This window comes from Kogia breviceps, chromosome 10 (assembly GCF_026419965.1).
Source record: "Kogia breviceps isolate mKogBre1 chromosome 10, mKogBre1 haplotype 1, whole genome shotgun sequence".
Lineage (NCBI taxonomy): Eukaryota > Metazoa > Chordata > Mammalia > Artiodactyla > Physeteridae > Kogia > Kogia breviceps.
Genome location: NC_081319.1, coordinates 64,636,563 through 64,661,565, shown reverse-complemented (window position 1 = coordinate 64,661,565; position 25,003 = coordinate 64,636,563). Strand labels below are relative to the sequence as shown.

At 38.8% G+C, this 25,003-nt stretch overlaps 1 protein-coding gene across 38 annotated transcripts in view; it reads right to left on the bottom strand.

The window, feature by feature from the left end:
* Positions 1 to 25,003, bottom strand: part of DST (dystonin) — a 503,614-nt gene that overhangs the window by 232,454 nt on the left and 246,157 nt on the right. For 17 of the 38 annotated variants that reach the window (XM_059077096.2, XM_059077097.2, XM_067005933.1 and 14 more), the window contains 4 exons: positions 8,378 to 8,467; positions 7,744 to 7,842; positions 6,046 to 6,123; positions 4,281 to 4,373 (listed from right to left, as the gene is read on the bottom strand). In XM_059077096.2, coding sequence (XP_058933079.1) covers positions 4,281 to 4,373; positions 6,046 to 6,123; positions 7,744 to 7,842; positions 8,378 to 8,467 — 360 coding nt within the window. The remainder of the gene's footprint in view (positions 1 to 4,280; positions 4,374 to 6,045; positions 6,124 to 7,743; positions 7,843 to 8,377; positions 8,468 to 25,003) is intronic. The other 21 variants (XM_059077098.2, XM_067005926.1, XM_067005928.1 and 18 more) reach the window with 2 other exon arrangements.

The following is a 25,003-nucleotide window of genomic DNA, read 5'->3' as shown; positions in this document are numbered from 1 at the left end:
CTACATCCCTATTCTTATTTGTATTGTGATAGACTCATCACCCCAGATTATAGTCGGTTTTACAAGCAGTCTCCCAATAGAACAATATACTTCATCATCTGAATGAAACAGGCTTTGCTGCAGTGCTGCAGTGCTTGCACCTGCACACACCTCTCCTGCAGCAACAAAATACAAAGAAACTATATGCTACTAAAAATAACTGCGTGCATTTTGCAGTTGGGGCAAATTCTGGACAAAAGATACAAAGAGCCCAAAAAACCCAACTGCCACTTTTGAAGAGTCCAGAGCAAAAAACAGGGTACAGCATGTGCCCCCTACACTCAGTATCACCCAAGCCACCCCTCCCGCCGGACTCCTGGACACACCCCTACCCTCACCCAAGGAACAAGCTCGTCCCCGCCTCAGGGAACAAGAACAAGCAAGGGAACCTGTTGCTTATTCTCGCTCCCCCAGCTGTAGCAAGGGCCCCAATAAAGCCTTGCCTGAATTTCTTGTTTGGTCTCTAGTCAATTTCTATTGATTAAGGAGGCCAAGAACCCTGGTCAGTAACAATTAGTATCTCTGGATCTAGCGTATGGTAAATAATACAGGATTACTGTATTTATAATGCTTACCTTCTGTAACATATTCAATTTGCAATGCTCAAATATTTTTAAATCAATAAATAAGGCTCTGTCTTAGCATAACCAGTAAAATCGTCGTAATCTTAAATTATCATAGGACTAAGAAAAGTATTTCTTTAAATGAAAAGGAACATTTTAATTTTACCAAAACATTTATATGTTTCATTTTAAATAAATCTCGGTCTAACTTTTAAATACTGGTGATAATTTCACAGTCATAATATCTTGTAACTCAGGTCCTAAAATACACTAGATTTCATAATATATGCCACAGGATCATATTAAGAAGCAAAACTCTTGGGAGTTTGGGATTAGCAGATGCAAACTATTATATACAGGATGAATAAACAACAAGGTCTATACTGTATAGCACAGGGAACTATATTCAATATCCTGGGATAAACCACAACGGAAAAGAATATGAAATAGAATGTGTATAACTGAATCACTCTGCTGTATAGCAGAAATTAACACAACACTGTAAATCAACTATACTTAAATAAAATAAATGTTAAAAAAAAGAAACAAAACTTCTTTGGTACTTCTGTGGCTAGTCCTCTTCTGTCCTCCAAAGACACCTGAACCCCAAAGAGCTTTCTTAATATGTAATTCTTTTTTGAATGATCTTTTGCTTTACAATGCTTTCAATTTAGGGTCTAACCATATTGCCTTTAATTTCCAACCATTTACTCACATTTTGGTCTGTTACTTTCTGGTTTTTGCTCCCAGGAACTTGGGGGGACCTTCTCCAAGGTCCCCAATGTCTTTTTCCTAGACAAAACTACTAACTAGTACTCAATCTTAACTTTTTCAGGCTCTCTGGTGGCATTTCACACTGCTCATCGTCCTTTCTACTTGCAATTATCTTCCCTTGGTTTCATCAAAACTACATTTTCTTGTTACTACAATTAGAAATGAAGGATGCTGTTCTATCTATCGGAAGAATGTTGGTAAAACTGACTATCATCTAGGGCCATGATGAATCTATCTCAATATAAATAAAAAGAGAGACGTAGAGGAGTGTTGTAGGATCAGGAAGGTGTTAGAGAAAAAGGGAGATGCTCACTGATATTAGAGATAGGTTTTGCCAGATAGATGCCAGCGGCCAGTCAGAGGTCTCCAACTGTTCCTTTTCTGTTTCCCCAGATGGAACGTCTTCCTCCTGCACCTCTAATCATGGGCTTTCCCCCAATTTCTGTTCTTTGCCCTCTGCTCTTCTCCACACATGCTCTTCCCTCGGATCCTCTGAAGATCCCTTCTCTCTGACAGATTCAAGGACCACTTGTAATCTGGAAACCCCCAGGTTTATCACCTGTACCTCTGACTCCCCAGTTCTGCTCTGCTCACACATTTCCAGCTGCTCAGCAGACAGAGGCCCAGGGTATCCCACCAGAACGTCAAACCCACGCAGAAGGTCATTACCTTTCCCTTTACCCTCACCTCCATTACTGCTTCTTATCTCCCAGGCTTAACCATTCAGAGCCATCTTTAATCCCCCTCCTTCACCCTCCACGCCCTGTCACCAAGTCCCTTCCTTTCTTTCTTCAAAACACCACCCCCTGGATTCAACTTTTCTTCCCCATCTGAGTCCTGCCTGGCCTCTATCACTCCACTCAGAGGGCACCACCTTAGCCTCTCAACTTATAACCCTGACTATGGCCTGGGATCATTTCTGTTTTGTTTTACTGGAGCCCACAGAATGGTTAGGTGACTTGCTCGATGCCTTTATGGCCACAGATAAAAGAGCCAACGATGACACTCAGCTCTCCTTCCCTCCAGGGCCTGGGTGTGCCCCATAGGGCTCCCACTCTAACCTTCAAAATCCAGACTCAGCCTGTATCATCAGCTGTCAGTAACGATGGGATTGGTTCCATCCAACAGGCCTCTAACCTCCCTATATGGGGCTCTTGCATTTTCAACCCTATAAGTTCTGGATCCCTGAGAAAGCTGCTGAGTAACATCATGTGAAATCTGCTTTTTTGGCCAGTTCTAGCTAGACTTCACCTGTGCTGGTAATAAGGTCTGGGGTCTGGCTCCATGACCAAATCTCTGCCTTGGGTAAGTATTCAGTACCCCAGGTCCCCTAAGGATGGGGTCCTCTAGTAATGAGGGTCCTGCTTCCACTTCCTGATACTGGATCTCCCAGCCATCAATAGCCCAGCTGAGTGGACATTCACCTGTATTAGCTGCCCTGTCGTCTGGCAGGCTGACACCTGGTTACCTGGTCTCCTGGGACCTGGGTCTCCTCCTCTGAATTCCTACCGCTGCAAGTCTGTTGCCTGTCCAGGTCCTGGAACCTACAAGACTCTACTTCCTATACCTGTCCATCCCTGCCAGATTTATCCTGTTCCCAAATGAGCCCTGACTACATTATTTTCCACCATTCTCCTACAAACCCTGTATCCCAGTCAAATGTTTTAAAGATTAGAACTAAGTCTTCTTCCTCCCAAAATCTGGTCCAAAACCCCAGCTCCTTTCTGAAGTTGGCAAGTTCTCTGTTCCTCCTGCAAGGTCCACCACACAGCCGTCAATCAGTAAGACCTGCTGTGTGCCCACTACAGGCCAGTCTCTGCGTGCTGCACACACAGTGCTGCGTGGTCAACACAAGGGACTGACAAACCCAAAGCCAGTTCTAAAACTAGGACTCACCTTAAATCAGATGAAGATGGTTTTTTTTTTTAGTGCACCATTTTATAAAAAACCAAAGGTCAAGATCAGCCTTAAACTGGCACTGGTAATTAGATAATAATTCATAGTTAATACATTTGCCTTTACTCTCCTTAAACCTAGTTTGAGAAAGTGCAGCTGTACAGGAAACATGGATGGTTCTAGCTCAAGAGATGTCTTTATGAGAACAATACTGCCACCTAGTGTCTATAAAACTAGGAGAAAACAGCTGGCATAGTAGAGAAACTGTAATATCAATGAAACCCATTCTAAATAAGGATTGAATCATAAAACTTTTATGTATCTAAATCAGGTAGTGCTGGCCAATAAACAAAGAAATGTGGCTACATTCAAAAAAAGGGAATCTCTGTCTTTGAACACTGAGATTACAAGTATTTTAAGCTCTCAACAACAGAAATGCGGTGCCAAGTTCATTAGCAGCATGTTACTGAGAGGAACAATACAAATATATTGTTTAAGAAACAAAGCCTAAACATCATATTATGTCACTTATATGTGGAATCTAAAAAAAAATGATACAAATGAACTTATTTAAAAACAGCAACGGACTCACAGACTTAGAAAACAAACTTACGGTTACCAAAGGGGAAGGTGGGGGGGAGGGATACTTTAGGAGGTTGGGATTAATATATTCAAACTACTATATATAAAACAGATAAACAACAAGGACCTACTGTACAGCACAGGGAACTCTACTCAAAATTCTGTAATAATCTATACGAGAAAAGAATCTGAAAAAGGATGGATATATGTATATGTATAACGGAATCACTTTGCTGTACACCCGAAACGAACATGACATTGTAAAGCAACCATACTCCAATATAAAATTTAAACTTAAATTTTAAAAGAAAGAAAGAAATTTACCTTCCTCCTTTGGATGTGAATGCGTAATTCACCCCTCATATGAACCACTTGAAAACTAGCAATGAGGCTAAAAGAAATGACAGTTAAGAAAATCAGGCTTACCTGAAAGTGCAAAATTATTGTCCATATTAATCCCAAAGTCAATTTGGGATTTCCATCTGTTATGTCATCATTTCTAATGTTCACTAATTTCACCTGTTTTGCATGTGAAGAAGAGATAAAACAAAATATTTTTCAAACCAGCACGAGTTATTTTTACCTACCTAAAAGTGATTCTAAATTACAGTTACAAAAAAAGAGCCTGAATAATTTAAATAACAGTAATCCTTAAATTACTGTTTTACCCCCATCCCCACTCATTTTCGATTGCAAATAATAGAGGAACTACAAAGGAAAAAAATCAATATTATTTTGGTTTTGTCTTCTACAGCAAGTATCAAAAGTACACTTGTCAAAACAAAAACAATTCAAGCGAGAAGTCCTAAATACTTAAGATTTTTAAATTAGAAATAATTTTGTCTTTTAAAAATAAGCGTTATTTTACAATTAAGTAGGAAACTATTCTGAACCATCAAATAATTTTAACAACTTTCTTACACTTCGGTCATAGTGTTTAAAAAAAAAAAACAACTAGCATTATTATTCTATTTGTCTACCATAGATTACTACCAAGATAAGTAACTATATAACTCACTGGACATTTGGAAGACTGTTCAAAACTTTAAAAATAATACAATAATCAGACTTAAAGCTTATCAACAGTCCAATTATGCATTCAGGTAAATAAATGTAAGGATGATATTTAACATTTACTTCCTGGTAAAAGAATTTAATATCTATCATGAATTCAAGACAATGATACCTAACATTTTACTTCCTGGACAAATCACTGCTAAAAATATTTAGACAAGGAGACATAATTAACCATTAATCCTTCTATAAACTTCCACTAGAACTAAGAATAGTAAGGCAAATACCAATATCATTTAAAATATAAGCACTGAGTATTTTTGCTAGAATTTAATAACTAAAAGCACTTTGATGCTCATAATAAACTAAATGAAGGACTAATAAACAGATAGTGTTTCCTGCTCCTCCTGGCCCCCTTCTCTTCTCTTCTTCCTACTCCATTAAAAAGCGAAATTGTTGCCACCTCTGATTTCTCACTGTTTTCAGTAACTTTCAATTATCCTGAGTTTCTTTGACTCCTCCTTTTTCTACTAATTGAAAATTACCAATTATTTGCCTTATATCTCTATAATACACAATGCTACCAAATCAAGATCCAATCCAATACGTTGTTCATTCTTTTCCACCATTTCTTCTGAAACCTCAAGCCAGTTGGGGATTGTTGTCAGAACTGTTTTATTTTTAACTACTTCTAGATCATCCAGTTGTATCTACTTATAAAAAATAAACGATTGCTTCCAAACTACTATGTATTAAAAATACATATGCAAAGTTTTTAAAAAGTATTATGTAAAGTATCTTTTATGAAAATAAGGTAATTTTAATAAAAAATAAAAGTGTTGTCTCCCCACTACTAAGAACTGTTCATAGACATTCTTAACATTCTGTTGCTACTAAAATGTCATTAAATTCCTAGGCAAAAGCATTCCAGCTCCAACAGAAGGAAAATCAGCAGCTCCTATTCAGATGGAAATGTGGCCACTTACACCTACTATTAACCTCCTTTTCTTTGGAACAAATGTTTAAAAACATTTTAAAACATCTGTCTCATGAAAGCACAAGTTTAATGATTATAATTCACAGTCAACTTTAACTTTTCCATTCCCTGACATGGTCCTGTGCATACTTATTCAGTCACGTATGTTTATATGATTACAGTCTTTGAAAAACATCATACCTGGCGTCTTTTCAAATAGTCAAGTGCAATTTGTACATTCTGTAGTCTGTGAAAACGCATCCGACCTTTCTCTCTGGGCTAAGAATAGAAAAATGCAGGGTATAAAAAACACTGTATTTTCTGATACCACTGATCATGCTAAATACATGTATGCTGAATATACTATATAAATATACTGTATGTCATCTTAATATGTCAAAACAGTATTTACTGCTTGGGTAGATCCATTAAATTTTTTAATGATATTTTTAATGTTTTGCATTATCTGAGATTGAATTTAAACTTGGGATTTTTCTAAGTATTTTTTATTTTAAACAGATCTTTTATTCCAAATACTTAAACAAAAGAAAAAGAGAAAATACCACGGAACATATACACTTTTCATATTCACTATCTTATAATTCTAGCCTACAGTTATTTAGCTACAGATGCACATAAAGAATTAAATACCATTCCCCATTTTACCTTCTTAATAAACTTTAAATCAAGAAGGTTTTTATAATTATATATGTATGGCATGTTAATGAAAATGAGGTAAAGTAGCATGCAGTTAGTATAAAAATCACCAAGAAGGAGAAAGACCGTGGAGGTTTACTTAGCCATGATAGAGGAAGAGAGAAAAGCAATTAAGGCCATGTAATATATTTCCTCTTTATTTTATTTTCGTTTTGCACAAAATCGGTTGGACTCGATAATAGTTTTACACTGCTTGGGGATGGACGTGATGATTTGCTGACTCGGGAAAACTGACAAACCATTAACTCTTTTCCTTGATACCATTTCCCTTAAGAAACGTCACAAGTTAGCAGAAGGAAAACATAAGGAAACAGACCTGAGAAAATGTTCAACAAAAATACAAAGAATGGAGCTGAAATTACCACATAAAATCTTCCAAAGGGAAAAAAAGAAAACTGACAACTGAGCTGCTCAAACATGAATAGGTTGCTGAAGCCAAAGGCAGCAGAATTAAAACAGACAGCAGACCAGAGAATGGGAAAATAAGTTCCATACAACAGGAGAAATGATGGTGATGAATTCCCCACTGGATCCACAAAAGCACAAATTCCAATAAAATCAGGGGGCTCTGGGACGTGATGACAAAAGAAGCACATCTGTCTTGCAAAGGTCGGCTGAGTCAGTTGAGTGTCACTGGATTAAACAGCTCTGTGAGCTCTGTCAGGATTCTAGCATTTTAAATATACCCCCCCCCTAAATAAAACGAGACATATAAGGTAGGTAAAGAATGTCCCTCAAATACCTACTGCCAGTAGGAATGATTTAAAGCATAATCTTAAACATTAAATAAATGTCCGTAAGTTCCTTCAAATAAAACAAAAGACAGTTATGTTGGAAATATTAATTTCAGAAGTGGAGCAGATTTGCATTAAAATTAGTGGGCTGGTTGTAATATTTCCATACTTATACAAAAGGTATATAAATTTCTTTAGCTCAAATGCCATCCTGTAATTTAAGCACATATGTTCAAATACCATGCAGTGCACAGAAATACAGAAATAAATTTAAAGAGAAAATATGTCCTTTGTCCAAGTTGCTGGTACACACACATCCATCTCCCTGTGGGTTTTGGTCCTTTCTGTAGTTTTCTAAAAAGGAGCCCAAACCCGTGGGTTACTCTATCGTGTTAGCGCTCACCGCATGTAAGGCTAGGTTAGTGGAGTTACGGGGGCTGACACCTACCCCCTTATCCTCATCCTCCACATCCTCATGCTGTTCATATTCGCATGCTTCTGTGGCACTCACCAATCGTAAGGTCTTCAAAAAATCTCGTTCCCTTGGCTAATGAATATAACAGACAGAAGATAGGACAGCAAAGACACAAGACAGACCAGAAATGAAAAGAAGAGCATGAACAGAACTTAATGAAGGAGACCAGGTAACCAAGAAGGGGGAGAAATGTTCACAAAAAAAGGAGATGACGCCTGTGGAGGGGGTTAGACCATCTGTCAGAAAGTGATGCTTATTTCCTTGCTATCTGTGAGTCTTTTAATAGGGGATTATATTACGCATCCAACTTCTGATAAGAAAAGAAAAAACAAAAAACCCAAAGGTAAAAAAGAACAGAAGTAGTATTTTAATTATAGAATTGATTATATAAGCAAGGTCATCAAAGTACTTCCACCTCCCAAATGCACATCATTTAAAGTCTGAAAATGCTTCATAATCTAACCAGAACTCTTTTTCCAGGCAGAATTCACAGCAGCTCAAAAGACGAATGCTGCAAAACTCTGAACAGTCTGTGCTGAAAACATATTAGTCATATGCAAAAAGGATTACATGTTCTTCAAAATAAAGTATGAAATTTAAAACTTACCAAGGTGTCTCCTGAAAGAACCTCTAAAAGAGAGATCAAATTGTGTCCATCCCTCAAGTCTTCATAGAGATCATTCACGTGTTTTCGAACCTACACAGAAAAAAGCAATTTAAAATTTTCAGTCCTAGAATCCAGATCACCCTTAAGACTCAAACAAGAAAGGGGACAAGGAGAAAACATTCCTTCATGTACATGTGTTCATTCATGTAGTGTTTTTAAAAATATTAGTATTCTCTTACTACTTAAAAAATAAAATTTAAAAACTAAAAAAGTGGGCTTCCCTGGTGGCGCTGTAGTTGAGAGTCCGCCTGCTGATGCAGGGGACGCGGGTTTGTGCCCTGGTCTGGGAAGATCCCACATGCCACTGAGCAGCTAGGCCCATGAGCCATGGGCTGAGCCTGCACATCTGGAGCCTGTGCTCTGCAATGGGAGAGGCCGCAGCGGTGAGGGGCCTGCGCACCGCAAAAAAAACCCCAAAAAACTAAGAAAAGTAAATTTCAGATTAATAAAGATTAATAATTCATACAAGTAAAACTGTTAAATTTTTAACCCAACAGAATGAATAAAAATCTGGACAACTACAGAGTTACAATTTCCAAAATACAGGCAATGCCCTGGCCTGAATCATGATTCCTGATACAGCAACCAAAGCCACCTCAGCAAGAGGGGTGTGTTTTTATCCCCCGGTTGGTCTTCCTAATCTCTGGGCCACAAAATCCAGGATGCCAGAGACACACACTCCACACTTTAAAAATCCACAGATGTAGGCTGGGGAAAGGGTACATGAGACTCTGTATACTATTTTTGAAAATTCCTGTGAGTCTATAATAATTTCAAAATAAAAGGTTTTTAAAAATTCATATATGTGAGGTCATAAGACCTCTGTCTAAAATTCTTCTGCACAGCATAAATCTTCCTGTGGTAGAGAGTTTTCTTTCTTTCTTTCTTTCTTTTTTTTTTTTGATACCTTCTTTTTTAATATTTTACTTTACATTGAAGTAATTTGATTTACAATGTTGGGTTAGTTTCAGGTGTACAGCAAAGTGATTTAGTTATACATATACATATACCTATTCTTTTTCAGCTTCTTTTCCCATATAAGTTATTACAGAGTATTGAGCAGAGTTCCCTGTACTATGCAGTAGGTCCTTGTTGATTATCTATTTTATATATAGTAGTGTATATATGTTAATCCCAACCTCCTAATTTATCCCTCCCAGTGGAGGGTTTTCATAACCACATTTACACTAGCTGCAAGTTAACAGGCCTCGTTTAAGTTTCTGATTTTAGAGCTCAAACCACCAAAGATTTCCCCCAAACTCTGCTAGTCGGCCACGCAGGGACACTTCCTGTGAATGAATGCTTGGCCCACTGTAAGGTGTCTGCCAGACAGACAAGGACAGAGCAGGCTGTGAGAATGGCTGTCCCACAGTGGGCTGGTTCATCTCCACGTTCTCACCTCTGGGTGATTCTGGGCTGCGTTACTTTGTGCTGCTCTCAGGAAAGGAGTCAAGGAAGTGGTCCAGAAAGAGGCAGAGACCAGCATCCCCCTTGCATCACTTGGGCACAGCCCTACATGCTCCCTGTCTGTGTGGTACACTCTGGAGGTTTATACACATGAGTCAAACTCCTTTGCGCTTGCAAAATGTCAAGTGAGTATACAGCAGAAAGTAATACAGAGATCCAAAGTATAGTCAAAACTCTCTGACTACAGATCAACCAGCAAGAAAGGGCCTAATGGAAACTAGAAGCAAGCCTTTGATGGGTAAGTCTTCTGCATCTAAAAAAGAAGCTAAATTTCATTATCTTAACTGACTATCTACATGTTTTGCAGTATGTTTTATTGTCAGAAAATATTTTTGATTAGTGAAGAAAAAACTTCCCTGAAGAGTTTCATATCAAATTTACCACCTCCTATAACAGTATTTTGGGACTTTCTGCCTAAGTCACAGAACCTTTTAATATTCCTTTAATTTAATATTCAATTATCCATCTATGCATCATTACTACAAAAAATATAGGCATTAAACTCGGGCCCAACAGCTCTAAGTAAATGCTAATTCCAATAGTACCTATAAAGTGGCAAGGAAAACTGAAACAGTCAAATTACTTTTAACCAAGTGTCCCCATTTTCACAAGCTGACATTTTTATTTTGATTTCCTAATTCTCAAGGAATATCAGCTGACTCTTTGGTGTCACAAGATACAACAGTAATAGAAAGCTCAAAAATACTTCATTTTTCTAAAAAAAAGAGCATATCATAACACATATCAGGCAATCCTTATTTAGAAAATCTATACATATCCAAATAAGTTACAAAGAGATTATTCCTTCCATTAAATATTGGGTTGGCCAAAATGTTTGTTCGGGTTCTTCCATAAGATGCTACGGAAAAAACTTTTTGGCCAACTCAATATTTACCTTCCATTCAATAAATACCATTAAATGACAATCCCCTGAAGTACTCAATTACATTTCAGAGAGGAACCAATTTCCAAGGATCTTTTCAGGAACAAATCTAAGACATACATGACACACATACGTGCAGAAAAGCAACTTTATGAAATGAGTACTAATACTTAATTTTCTACTCACATACTACAGCACTGTAAGAATTCACTTGGTCTCATTTCAAGTCATGAGCGTGAATTTATAAGCCTAAGGGCCTACTTGAAAACAAGACAGAGGATGTCCACAGATGGATGAATGAATAAAGAAGATGTGATATATACACAGTGGAATATTACTCAGCCAGTAAAACGAAATCTTGCCATTTGCAACAACATGGACCTTGAAGGAATTAGACTAAGTGAAATAAGTTGGACAGAGAAGAACAAATACCATATGATTTCACTTATAAGTGGAATCTAAAAAAATAACAAATGAGCAAATGAAACAAAACAAAAATCATAGATAGAGAATAGAATAGTGGTTGCCAGAGGGGAAGGGGTATGGGGAGTGGGTGAAAGAGGCAAAGGGGATCAAAACATACCAACTTCCAGTTATAAAATAAGTTAGTCATGGGGATGTAACGTACAGCATGGTATCTATAGTCAATAATGTTGTAGCACATACTTGAAAGCTGCCAAGAAAATAAATCCTGAAAGGTAACTTTGTCTGGCGATGGATGGTAACTATAGATTTTTGTGGTGATCATATTGCAATGTATACAAATATCAAATCATGATGATGTATACCAGAACCCAATACAATGTTATCTGTCAATTATACCTCAATTAAAAAAACAAGGCAAAGGAGCTAAGCTTGTGAATTCCATGCACATCACTGCATTTAAATCTATATACTCCTCTATGTATCTCTAGTGTAACCAGAAAGCAGACTAACTCTAAGAGCCTGAGCAGGGACATGAGAGATCACATATATATAAACAATATTATGCAGCTCCTGACCCTTGGACAGCTGCTGAATCCCTCAAAATAGACAACTCCATAGTGCACGTCTGACATCTTCAGAAGGTACAGTAGGACACAAGTGCACAGTCAGGATGGGATCCCGCAGGGCAGTAACCAACACACAGAGCTGAGTATGCCATGCGCTCTGGTCCCCTTTACCCACCGAGGCCTGCCTGAGTCACACTTCAATCCACATGCACTTCCCCTGTCTTTCTCACTTCAGGAGGGTTAAAGATGGGGTGTAATTAATAGCCAAGACATGGAAACAACCTAAACGTCCATTGACAAACGAACGGATAAAGAACACATTGTACATATATATGATAGAATATTACTCAGCCATAGAACATTACTCAACCAAGAACATTACTCAGCCATTACTCAGCCAAGAACAAAGTAATGCCATTTGCTTGCATGGATGCAACTAGATATTGGCATACTGAGTGAAGTCAGAAAGACAACAACAAACACCATATGCTATCACTTATGTGTGGAATCTAGAAGAGGACACAAATGAACCTATCTAATGAAACAGAAACAGAATCAGACATAGAGAACAGACTAGTGGTTGCCAAGAGGGAGAGGGTTGGTGGGGGATGGACTGGGAGTTTGGGATTAGCAGATGTAAGCTTTAATATACAGAATGGATAAACAAGAAGGTCCTACAGTATAGCATAGAGAAATATATTCAATATCCTATGATAAATCATAATGGAAAAGAATATAAAAAAAGAATTATTTATATGTATACCCAAATCACTTTGATACACAGCAGTAATTAATACATTATAATCAACTATACTTCAATAAAAGAAAAAAAAAGATGGGTATGATTCTGAACACATATTTCACAGGAAAGCAATTTCACAACTTGCCAGATTGAACCAAACCATCTACATCAGGGAAACTTTCCACAGCAAGGTGTCCTTTTCCACCATCATGTTTATGCAATAATAAAGAAAAATCAAATTAGGCATGTATAAAGAAGAAGATTATGCCAAGTAAAACCACGTAGGAAAAGAGAAAACCTGTTATAAAGGGGAAAAATATTAGGATTTTAGTCATGTTTCTGCCATAGGTCTCATGAACTAGTACCAACTGCCCAAACTCTCTGAACCTCAATTTTCTCACCTGCAAAATGAAAGTTTGAAAACAGAAGGCCTCGAGTTCAAACCAGAGAACAAAAATTCTGTGATTTAAAAATTGTCTGGCTTCCCTGGTGGCGCAGTGGTTGAGAATCCGCCTGCTGATGCAGGGGACACGGGTTCGTGCCCCGGTCCGGGAAGATCCCACATGCCGCAGAGTAGCTGGGCCCGTGAGCCATGGCCGCTGAGCCTGCACGTCCGGAGCCTGTGCTCCATAACGGGAGAGGCCACAACAGTGAGAGGCCCGCGTACCGAAAAAAAAAAAATTTTAATAAATAAATAAAAATAAAATTGTCATTGTTTTAAAAAAATCAATGTGTCAACTTAAAAGAGAAAATATATAAAACGGAAAGCTACTCTTAAGCCTTCTGGCTTAATTTCTTAAGAATTTTAGAAAAAAATACATAAATAGAATAATTTAGCTTCTATAATGCTTGAAAACATCCTGAGTCATTGGTTATCATGGAATATTGTTTGTTTTTCCTGTCTCAGAGGATCATTCTGAGGGCCCAGAGAAATACTGTATGTGAAAAACACTACATAAATGTAAGATACCATTATTCTCATCTTTATCACTCTGTATAAAACAAATGCCACCCGTATTAACAAAAATAAACAAAAATATATAAACGATGAGTTATTACTAGGCACCCGACCCTGTTTAAGTGCTTTATAAGTAATGGCTCATTTTCTTCACCACAAAAGAACAGGGTAAAAGAGAACGTTAATTAAAAATTAAATATCAACATTATGGAAAAAAAGAAAAAAATTAACATTATGGGGAAGGAGTGGTAATGAACTGTGTGGAAATAACTGGGGTCCTAGAGAAATATCTGATCATGTGATCAACTGGGGGTGAAAAAAGGAAGGGATTAAATAGTTAAGCTGACACAGAAAAGCCTTTTATTTTGTCCAAAGTCTGAGTCATAGACATTTGGCCTGGTAACTTTCCTTCACAGATGACTGCAAACTGCCAACAGTCTCAACCTTCCGCTTTCACTTTTTAATAAAACATTCTTTCTTCCCGTTTTGGATATTCTCTCCCTGTGGGACAAAAAACGGTCTGAATAAACAGTGCTCGAGGAAGTGATGAGCAACGTGAAAGCACTTTGAGACACTCTGTGGTTAAATTATATAACTTGAATTACATAACAGGGATAAAGCATCCTTTTCTATATTTCATACAATACTCTCAGAATTTTGCAGTGCTTTTTAAAACACGTGTACAGCATTGCACCTACAGTTCACCCCTAGAGGGCGCTCATCTTTTGCTTAAGAAGAGTTTCCTAAGGAAGGGAAATAAAAGTAGAAGGAGGGTAGGTTGAGATTCCAAACAAGGTCCTGGTGATGACATACTAAATATTTCCGTTTTATTTTTGATAGAGACCAGAGCAGATCATGCCAGGTCTGTATCATCTAAATGGCTTAACTGTTCAAAATACCACTCAAAATTTGTATTTTGTTAACTTGCAATCATTTGATTTTACGTGGGCTACATCAAATTCAACTTTGAAGATCAGATCATCACATAGCTGCTTATGTAATGTTCAAGGATACCTTTTGAAAAAGTCTGACTCTGCAGTGGTTGATGTCAATCTAGACAAATTCCACAAAAATTTTACTTCCCATATCTAAACTGACTGCCACAGTGGAGCTGCAGTTCAGTTCAAGTCACCAAATATTTAGTAAGCATCCATCATATGCCAGGGTATCAATTGACTTCTAAGGGTGCAAAGTTGAATAATAAGAGCATGCCACCTCTTGAGGCCCACAGGCTAGGATGACAGAAATTTACAGAGGGGCCTGGAGTCTGAGAAGTCCCCCCACAAAGATGGGAGTGTTCCAGGCAGAAGAAACAACAAGAACAAAGAGCCAGGTGAGGGTGCGTGAGTTTCAGGGAAGGAAAGCACCCGTGAAGCAAGGAAACTTGAGGTAGGGGATGAGAGTGGAAGGGGCCGGGGCGTGGAGCGGGGGGGCTTGACCTGCCACTTGAACAAGGACAGACCTTCCCTGAGCAAAGCTAAGACAGCCACTGAAGGCTTCCACACAGAATGAGGACACAGTATCTGACCAATATAAACCTTCTAACTATCTTCAGCAAACCTGAAGCACAGATAAAGCCGCCAAAGGTCCAATGTGTAGGCAAGGATGGATGAAAGGTACCTTGGGGTGGGGGGGCAAACAGAGGCCACTTGGTAAAATGTACGCCTCCCAACCCAGCAGCAAGGAGCAAAATGCCAGAAAGGACTGCCAGGCCTCTCTTAAAGCAGTCCTACATCTGAAGGACACAGTATTCTGGAAAACAACCCCTATCTTTAGAAAGCCACATAAATAATAAAAGAAGGCTTGTCCCAAGTGAGAGCGCCTCCCTGCCTTAGGTGGAGAGAAAGGGGACTGTCAGCTTCAGGGAAAACTATAAGTGAAAACGTTTTTCAGTGTAATTTTTTGACTTCAAACAAACACACTCAGGAAAAATAAGCAACCACATTCTCCTGGGAGAGCTCCTTACAAGTCCTATTCTATTAATATGTTACCATATAAATTATTGATAAGTAAACTGATGCTTTAAAAATACACAGAAATGCTTCAAAACCATGTATTCGCTTAGGTGTCTTATCTGAACAGTTATTACAAACTTATTTCAGTACTATTTCTTTAAGAATGGTGAAAAAATAAAACCACAGCTCAGACTCTTCCTAAATCACCATAAATTCTAAATTGGTGCAGGTAAATATAAAAGGGAAATATCCTTATCCGATGTAATAAAAAGGTGATCATGCTTTTTCCTAGGCAATATATTAGGTCAGCATTAAGGCCATACATAGTTTACCTCCTTCACTGTTTTTTAACCATAAAATAAAGATATTCGTCATACATCATACGGTATTTATGAATAAAATAATGAAGAGTTTTAAACAACTCAGTGTTGGCCCTAAGTAGTACAAATAATATGTCTACTCCATATTGGACCTGATTAGTTCTCGGACAAAGAAGATTTTTCTTTTAAGCTTTCAGGTTGACGATCTACAATCAATTTAAAAACAAGCAAAAAACAACAAGGTCTTCTCTAGTCTTTCACTACAAGGTAGAACTATAGGTTGTTAAATAAAATAAGAGCATCTTTCTTACTGATGATAAACACTTTATGATTTGGCGGCATTTTAGTCACGGTTTCACCCAGGTACTTCTTATATTCTCTTCTGTACAGTTTCACCATTGTTGTAGGAACCTTTACAAAAAGCAATTCCAGGGCTTCCCTGGTGGCACAGTGGTTGAGGCTCCGCCTGCCGATGCAGAGGACGCGGGTTCGTGCCCCTGTCTGGGAGGATCCCACGTGCCGCGGAGCGGCTGGGCCCGTGAGCCATGGCCGCTGAGCCTGTGCATCCGGAGCCTGTGCTCCGCAACGGGAGAGGCCACAACAGTGAGAGGCCCATGTACCACACACAAAAAAAAGGCAATTCCGATTTTTAGAAATTTTAAAGCAAGAAGCTCTTTTCTGTAACAATTTGTTTGGGGTTTGGTGGCTGATTCTGGTTTGGTTTGGTCTGATTTGGGTCTACCTTTCCTTCCAGGTCTTCCCTTTAGTCCACAGGAAAACAGACAAAAATCTATTTTTGCATGTGTCTCCCCATTGTCCTGTGGATATTTTATCACCTGCAGAGCTGTATAGGCTTTGGTGCTGAACACTTATAAATAATGTAATTGAAAGGAAAAAAGAAACTCGGAAATCAATTACTCTGCATATTAATTATTTTGTATCTGCCCACTGTTTTTGAAGTTAATTTTCATTAAAAATGTGGTCTAGGGGCCTCCCTGCTGGCGCAGTGGTTAAGAATCCGCCTGCCAATGCAGGGGACACGGGTTTGAGCCCTGGTCCGGGAAGATCCCACATGCTGCAGAGCAAGTAAGCTCGTGCGCCACAACTACTGAGCCTGTGTTATAGAACCTGCGAGCCACAAGTACTGAGCCTGCGTGCCACAACTACTGAAGCCCATGCACCTAGAGCCTGTGCTCTGCAACAAGAGAAGCCACCGCAATGAGAAGCCCGCGCACCGCAACGAGAATAGCCCCCGCTCGCCGCAACTAGAGAAAGCCCACGTGCACCAACAAAGACCCAACACAGCCACAAATAAATAAATAAATTTATTTAAAAACAAAAAAAGAGGTGGTCTAAACAACGTCTATACTACAATGTCAAACAAAGTAGCATGGGTTCACAAAGACATCGGCGTCATCCACTCCATGTAGGCTTTAAAAGGTAGGAGGGGGCTTTTTCAGATGAGACTAAAGGATGTTTCTGCCCAAGACTGTCCTGAGGGTCAAATACAGCGATGTTTTGGCAGGAGAATGTGGGCCTCTCCTTTTAAAAGTTTATAAAATATCTTCCTAGCTCATAACTTACATAAGCCTTTCTTTAAACTATTTATCACTTCAAGAAATCACAGCAAGTCCTAATCTATCAGAACAGTTTTCAATGATAACATAAGGAAAAGGAAAGGTACCAATCACTGGCAGTTTTATACTCACCTCTTTCCTATTCGCCTTCTCACAATTTGGGCAAAGGGAAGAAAAAGCTGGGAAAATGGGAATCAGAATCACTTACTTCCAATGAAACTAAATTTTGAAATACATGTAAATGTGTGACCACAGTGATGTAACAAGACAAATGGTGACAGCTCTGCTGAATACTTTTAAACCAGTGATGCACTACATGAGCTTATATGTGCCAAGTCCTAAAAACAGAACTTGACGTAAAATGAGCCTGTTTGACACAGGTAGCCCATAGCTACAGTATCAAAGTCCTGCTCCCTTATCACCAACATTTTAAACAGATTCCACTGTATTGTCAAATTCTAGCTTTTACTGGAAAAGTTTTGAAACAGAATTGTGAATATTTTTCAAGAAAAATCATGTAAAATTATTTTCTTAAACTTTCATTTAAGTTACAGACATGACCAAAATTTACAACTAGTTCAAAAAATGTGTATATCCTCAATAAACCCCCACTTAATGACTCCAACATCATAAGTTAGGTTCAGATTAATTATTAGAAACTGCAGATGCATTCAGGTAAATATATCCAGTTCCCAGATGAAAATAAAGACAGCTCCTGGAATAGAGAAACATACCAGTCATTGCCCCTTAATGCCAAGTCACTTTAGCAGACTGATTTTCTTCTTAACACCTGTCTATTATCCATTTCAAAGAAGCCTCGACCATGGTTGTCGATAAGATGGAATAACTTTGGGGGTTGGAGGAGGGGGAGGGAAGCACCGCAGGACACCCAGGAGTCCAGAGTAAGAGCTTTGAACACTGAGGAGGGGGCAGGAGGACCCTCGGCAGCTGCTGAGTGGGGAGAGAAGAGTCCAGAAGAGGGACAGAGGGGAGTGACAAAAACTCTGCTTACTGAACACTTTTGAGCTGAATCATCTCCTTGGGGCTTGTTTCAAATGCCCTACAAGCTGTCAATGCCAGATCTGTTCCACAGTAATTCAACAATGAAGTGGACACTTGCCCCAAATGGAACTGTCCTCTTTCCTTTTGGCACCGTGTAAAATACCTTTTACAGGAACCCTCCTACACTGTTTCTGGGAGTGTAAGTTGGTAACAGCCACTATGGAGCTTCCTTAATAAACTAAAAATAGAGCTACCATATGATCCTGCAATCCCATTCCCGGGCATGTATCCAGAGAAAACCATCATTCGAAAAGATACATGCACCCTAATGTTCATTGAAGCACTATTCATGATAGCCAAGACACGGAAGCAACCTAAATGTCCATCGACAGAGGAAAGGATTAAGAAGATATGGTGTGTGTGTGTGTGTGTGTTTTGTGTGTGCATGTGTATATAAAAGGATGGAATAATGCCACCTGCAGCAACCTAGAGATTGTCATACTAAGTAAGCCAGACAGAGTAAGACAAATACCATATAATATTGCTTAAATATGGAATCTAAAAAATTGATACAAATGAACTTATTTACAAAACAGAAAGAGACTCACAGACATAGAAAACAAACTTAACGGGTTACCAAAGGGGAAAAGGGCGTGGGGGAGGGATAAATTAGGAGGTTCGGATTAACATGTACACACTACTATACATAAAATAGATAGCCAACAAGGTCCTACTGTACAGCACAGGGAACTGTACTCAATATTTTCTAATAACCTATAAGGGAAAAGAATCTGAAAAGGAATATACATATCTACATATAGATAGATAGATATAAACTGAATCACTGTGCTGTACACCTGAAACTAACATGATATTGTAAATCAACTATACTTCAATTAAAATTTTTTTTTTAATGAATAAAATACCTTTTACAACATAGCTGTTTATAGCAAAAAGAAGCACAATCACAGGGCACACAGAAAAGCCAAGAACCAACTGAGCCCTCAAGGACTAACTTCATCTCCTTCACGGAGGATGACTAGCCAATTGTGTGCCACTTGCTGGAATGGTTATAACATGAGTCAGGCTGGGGAGGAAGCAGGACCCTTGTGGAGGGAGTGGGCAGGTACTGTGGGTAAAGCGCCAGGGCGGGGGAGCCGGTGAGCAGGGCTGCCTTCTGGTCACACCAACACGGGCACTTCCCGCGTCCCTTTCAGGCCACTGGGCGAGAGACTTCCAAAGGGGGATGACACAGGTGGTTGCTTCACGTCTTTTGAAGTCTCAAGGAATGGAAAATCTCAGGGGTCTCTCAGGAGCACATTTTATAGTTCTGAGGGCTTAACAATACCATGATGGTCTCTGATACTTTACATGCAACTAATTCACCCTTTTTTAAACATAAGCCCATGTCCTCAAGTCCTTACAAGTAAACAACTGAGAACAACTGGTTGCATCCTCCTCATTAAACCTTTGAAATAACCCGCGATTATGACCAATACAACTGCAATGGGGAGATGAACACGGAAACTATTTTTAAAGACACCCCCAGGGGCTTTCCGGGTGGCGCCCAATGCAGGGGACGCGGGTTTGTGCCCCGGTCTGGGAAGATCCCACATGTCACAGAGCGGCTGGGCCCGTGAGCCGTGACCGCTGAGCCTGTGCATCCGGAGCCTGTGCTCCACAACGGGAGAGGCCACAACAGGGAGATGCCCGCGTACCGCAAAAAAAAAAAAAAAAAAAAAAAGATACCCCCAGACAATGCAATTCCTCTGCCTCTGCTCTCATCCATGCTAATGCCTAAAACCTCTAGCCTGTTAATGTTTCCTTAAATCCAGATGAAACTCCAAGGCCCCCAGTACCATGATTTATATTTTCCAAACTAAAACCACTGCTAAACATATCTAGGAAACAGATACGCTTGGAGGGAATCATAAATACTGGATTATTCCATTAATTACTTAATGAAAAAAACTTTTGACAAATGTTATATATGCTGTTGTTGAAACGAATCTCTGCCACAGAATTATATCTTCCGTGGGAAGATTCAAACTTGCAAAGATGCCATCAATTTCTTCAAAGTGATCACCTCCCAGGGATGGAGTGGGAGGTTGGGGTTAGCAGATGTAAGCTTTTATATATAGAATGGATAAACAACAAAGTCCTACTGTATAACACAGGGAACTATATTCAATGTCTTATGATAAACCATAATGGAAAAGAAGATTAAAAAAAGAAGGTATATATATGTAAAACGGAATCACTTCGCTGTACAGCAGAAATTAACACAACATTGTAAATCAACTATACTTCAATTTTTAAAAAGTGATCATCTCCTAAACGACATTACAATTTTGCCAAATTTCCAGATGCCAATCTGCTCGACAGGGACTCATGGACCACAAATGCTCAGCAGCTACTCTACGCAGGTGTTCATGACCAGAATTAGAGGCAATGCCCGTGTGTATCTCATACTAAAGCCTAAAATCTAAGTGGACACCATTTCCCCTCCAGCCCCTGTTCTGAGCATCCTCTCTTTGAAACAGACACATTTCACCAAGAGTAGGCTGGAGCCAGGTACCACCTAGCAAATCAGGGGCCACATTTCCAAAGGTGAACCCAGGACACAGCTGTGGGTACACTGCAGGACATGTAGGTCCCAATGCTCTAACGGGACAGCTGCATGTCCAGTCCCCAAAGCTAAGAGAATGTGAAAGGAATGTTGGTTGAATAGTTGAGGTCGTATTCTCAAAGCCCCCACTGTCGGTTGTATTTCTCTGCTTGCTTCACGGTTATTCTTTCTACCCAAAATGCTGTTCTGTCCTACTCCTCCTCCGGCTACTGAATCTTACTTTTCCTTCAAGGTCAAGCTCTAATGTTGCCCAAACCATGAAGGCTTCCCTCTTCTGCCCTCCCACATTCCTGGGTTTATACCAAGACACCGATCATCATTTTCCTTCAAGAATAGTTTTACGTATATGATATACACAAGCATAAGCCCCTTAGAAGGACACAGCTGTGTCTTAGGGCCTCACTATAAATGCCTCATGCTTTGCACATTACCTTTCACACAGTAGACTGTCAAAGAAGTTTTGTTCAATAAATAAAAGATTAGTCACCTGTACTTTGCCTGTGACCTTAGCCTTGCCCTCAGCTGTGGGCCCCTGAGTGCCTGCCCAGTGATGGGGAAAAAAAGAGAAACTCAGGAAATAAAATTATGAACTCCACCACCTACTTCCCAGCAGGGGATTTGTCTTTGTTTGCAAGGCCCACCACAGCATCTGTGAGAGTTAGTACATGGCACCGTGCCCTATCACACAGGTGGAGCTAAATAAATGCTGCTGAAGGCCTAACATGCAGAGGGAGACTGCCATTCCTGAACACCAAATCTTCTAAGTGTTCCCCCTGACCTATCTCAATTGGTCTGATAAATGACCAATGACAGAATGGTGTTCATATAAATCAAATTTCAAGACTTAGTAAAGAATCTTTTAAAAAATGTTTTTGGTAGAAATACATACATCAATGGAACCCATTCCAGAAATAGACTCGCACATTTATGGACAACTGGTTTTTGATGAAAGAACAAAGGCAGTTCAGTGTTGAATCTTTTCAACAACTGACGCTGGGAAACTAATATCTATGTGCAAAAGGATTCATTTGGACCTTTTCCTCAAAGTGGATCAGAGACTTAAATATAAGAGCTAAAACTATACAACTGACTGTTAGATGAAAACATACAAGTAAATCTTTGCGACCCTGGCTTAGGCAAAGATATCTTATAAATGACACCAAAAGCGTAAGTGGTAAAGAAAACTCAGCAATAAGAGGGCATATAACCCAACTAAAAAATAGGCAAAGATCTGAACAGATACTTCACCAAAGATACACAAATGGCCAATAAGCACATGAAAAGAGGCTCAATGTCATTACTTGTTAGAGAAACACGATGGCTAAAATAAAAAAGACAGACAAAAACAAGTATTAGCAAGGATTTAGAGAAACCAGAACCCTCACACATTGCTAGTGGAAATACAAAATGGTGTAACCACTTTGGGAAAAAGCTTGGCAGTTTTTTAAACTGTTAACTAGATTTACCAAATGACCCAGCAATTCCACTCCTAGATGAATATCCAAGATAAACGAAAACATGTGTTCATACAAAGACTTGTATGTCTATTTTTATGGCAGCATTGTTCATAATAGCCAGAAAGTGGAAACAACCCAAATGTCAATCTACTGTTAAACAGAAAAACAAAATGTGATATATGCATAGACTGGAATACTGCTTGACAATAAAAAAGAATGAATACCCGCTACCACATGGGCAAACATGGAAAAACAACAACAGCAAAACAACAACAAAAACCCAATGCTAAGTGGGAGAAGCCAGAGCCAAAAAAACACATATCATAATGATTCTATTTATGTGAAATATCCAGAAAAGGCAAATCTCTTGAGATATCAGTGGTTTCCTAGGGCTGAGGGGAGTGGGAAGAACAAAGCAAATGAGCACAATGTTTCTTTTGGGGGCAATGGAAGTGCTTTAAAATTAGACTGGTGATGATGTCACAACTCTAGAAATTTACTAAAAATCATTCAATTTTATACACTTTTAAAAAGTGATTTTTATGGTATGTAAAATATATCTCCTAAAAGCTGCTCTTAAAAATATTTAACTCACACTCCCTTTTAGTTATTGAGTGGCAAAAATGTTTGCACATGGGACATGTTTACACTCATCACAATTCAATAGGAATTAATAACAGTGTCCAGAGTATAGGACAGGATGTCAGACTGTTCTAATCTGGAAGTACACACAACAGAAATACATTTAAAAGCATGTATAATTTGTATTTATTGAAAAAAGTTCCAAAAATAATCAATTAATATTTAATTAAATAAAAGGACTAATCATAATACTAATAGAGCTGGAAAAGCTGGCAATGCCAACCACTACAAAACCTTTCATCTAAACCAAAAAGGAGAATCTATCTTAGAAGAGCAAAGAGTAAATGGAATAGTCAAATTTAAAGGGCTACCCAGTGATCTAGTTGGGAAACAGATCTAATTTGAGGGACAAGGGACATATTTTCTCGGCTTTCCATCAGCTTACTTAACTAAACTCTTATTTGAAGTGGGTGTATCTTTCATGACTACATCTTGACTCAAAGAGGATTATCACAGAAAGAAAATTTTGCCTAAGAAATAAAGCAATGTACTGAGCTGGCCTTTTCAAATACCGCTTTGTTAAGTAAATCAAAGGAGCTGTAAAAAAAATTAATAAACAAAAGCCTCAACTAAATAGAGTCATCAGGAGACCAGCAGGGGGAGCTCTCAAGCCCTGTGATGACAGAAGAGACCAACAGGAAGAAGACTTATTTTCCTTGCTGGTGAAGGCTCAGCCAATGAAAAGCCATGGACTCTCTGTTAATTGCGGCCCTCCCACCTTCCTTTCCACTCTATAAAAGCAGCTCCCTCCCTTGCCATGTGGGGACTTGCACGTGACTCCCCAAGGCTGCAGACCCTGAACTGCAATTGTCTGCAGATCTTGAATAAACCATCTCTGCTGGAGAAATATCTGGCAGTCTAATTTGTATCAGGTCAATGCAGCTATGGTATAAAACAACATTCACAGAACCATAGCTGGCCTTATATGTAGGAAAAGAAAGCCATCTTCACAAATGGATTTGGAGGAAAGTGAATACACACAAAACCTTACCCTAAATACATACAGAACCTCACCCGGAGATAGAGCTCCACAAATATTTTCTGTGATGAGCCAGACGTTAAATATTTTTGGCTTTAAGGGTCAGGTGGTACAATAATACATAAATGAATGGCTCTGGCTGGGTTCAGTATAATTATTTATGGACAATGAATTTTGAATTTCATATAATTTTCATGTGTCCCCAAATAATATTGCTCTTTTGATTTGTTTTCAATTCTTTAAAAATGTCAAAATAATTCTTAGCTCATGGGCTGTACCAAAGGACAGGTTGTGGCCTGGTTTGGCCCTCAGGCCATACTTGCAGACCTCTCCCACCAAAACTACCACCAAGATATCCAAAACACAAATACCCTTAGGAATACCAACACATTAGTCATTATCAGGCCATTCCTGCAAAGGAGATGAATTATCCAATTGCCTTCCCTTCCCATAGCAAATTCAGAGTGGAAAAGACTAAGATTTACAAAATAACATTATCTTGCTCTTTTCTGAAAATAAAAGCAATACTTGTTCTTTGTAGAAAAACTGGAAAATGGTTAAGACTAAAGGAGTTACCCTTCGACAAAGGAGAAAAAATCCGTAAAGTAAGTAAACAGGTCAACATGTACTAAGGTAGGGAGGTGGAAGGTCACAGATAATGTAAAAGGAGTTGACCCACAGAGTAGATAACTTTGGCCCATGCTCTTCTTGTACAGCTGTGATTACCGGGTAAACTTCCCTTCAACTCATTTTCTGCCTTCAACTCAAGAGTCTTAATTTCAAAAGTAAAAACTCAAACAGAACATGCTAGAAAAAGAAAGGTATGACATAAAAATCCTATCATATAAAAATGAAATAAAGGAGATGGAAGTATTGACTGACAGAAAAGTTTTTTAAAAGGGACAAAATAATTTCTTCACATATTTAAGAGCTGACCTATGTGTTTTATACCATTCTGAGGGG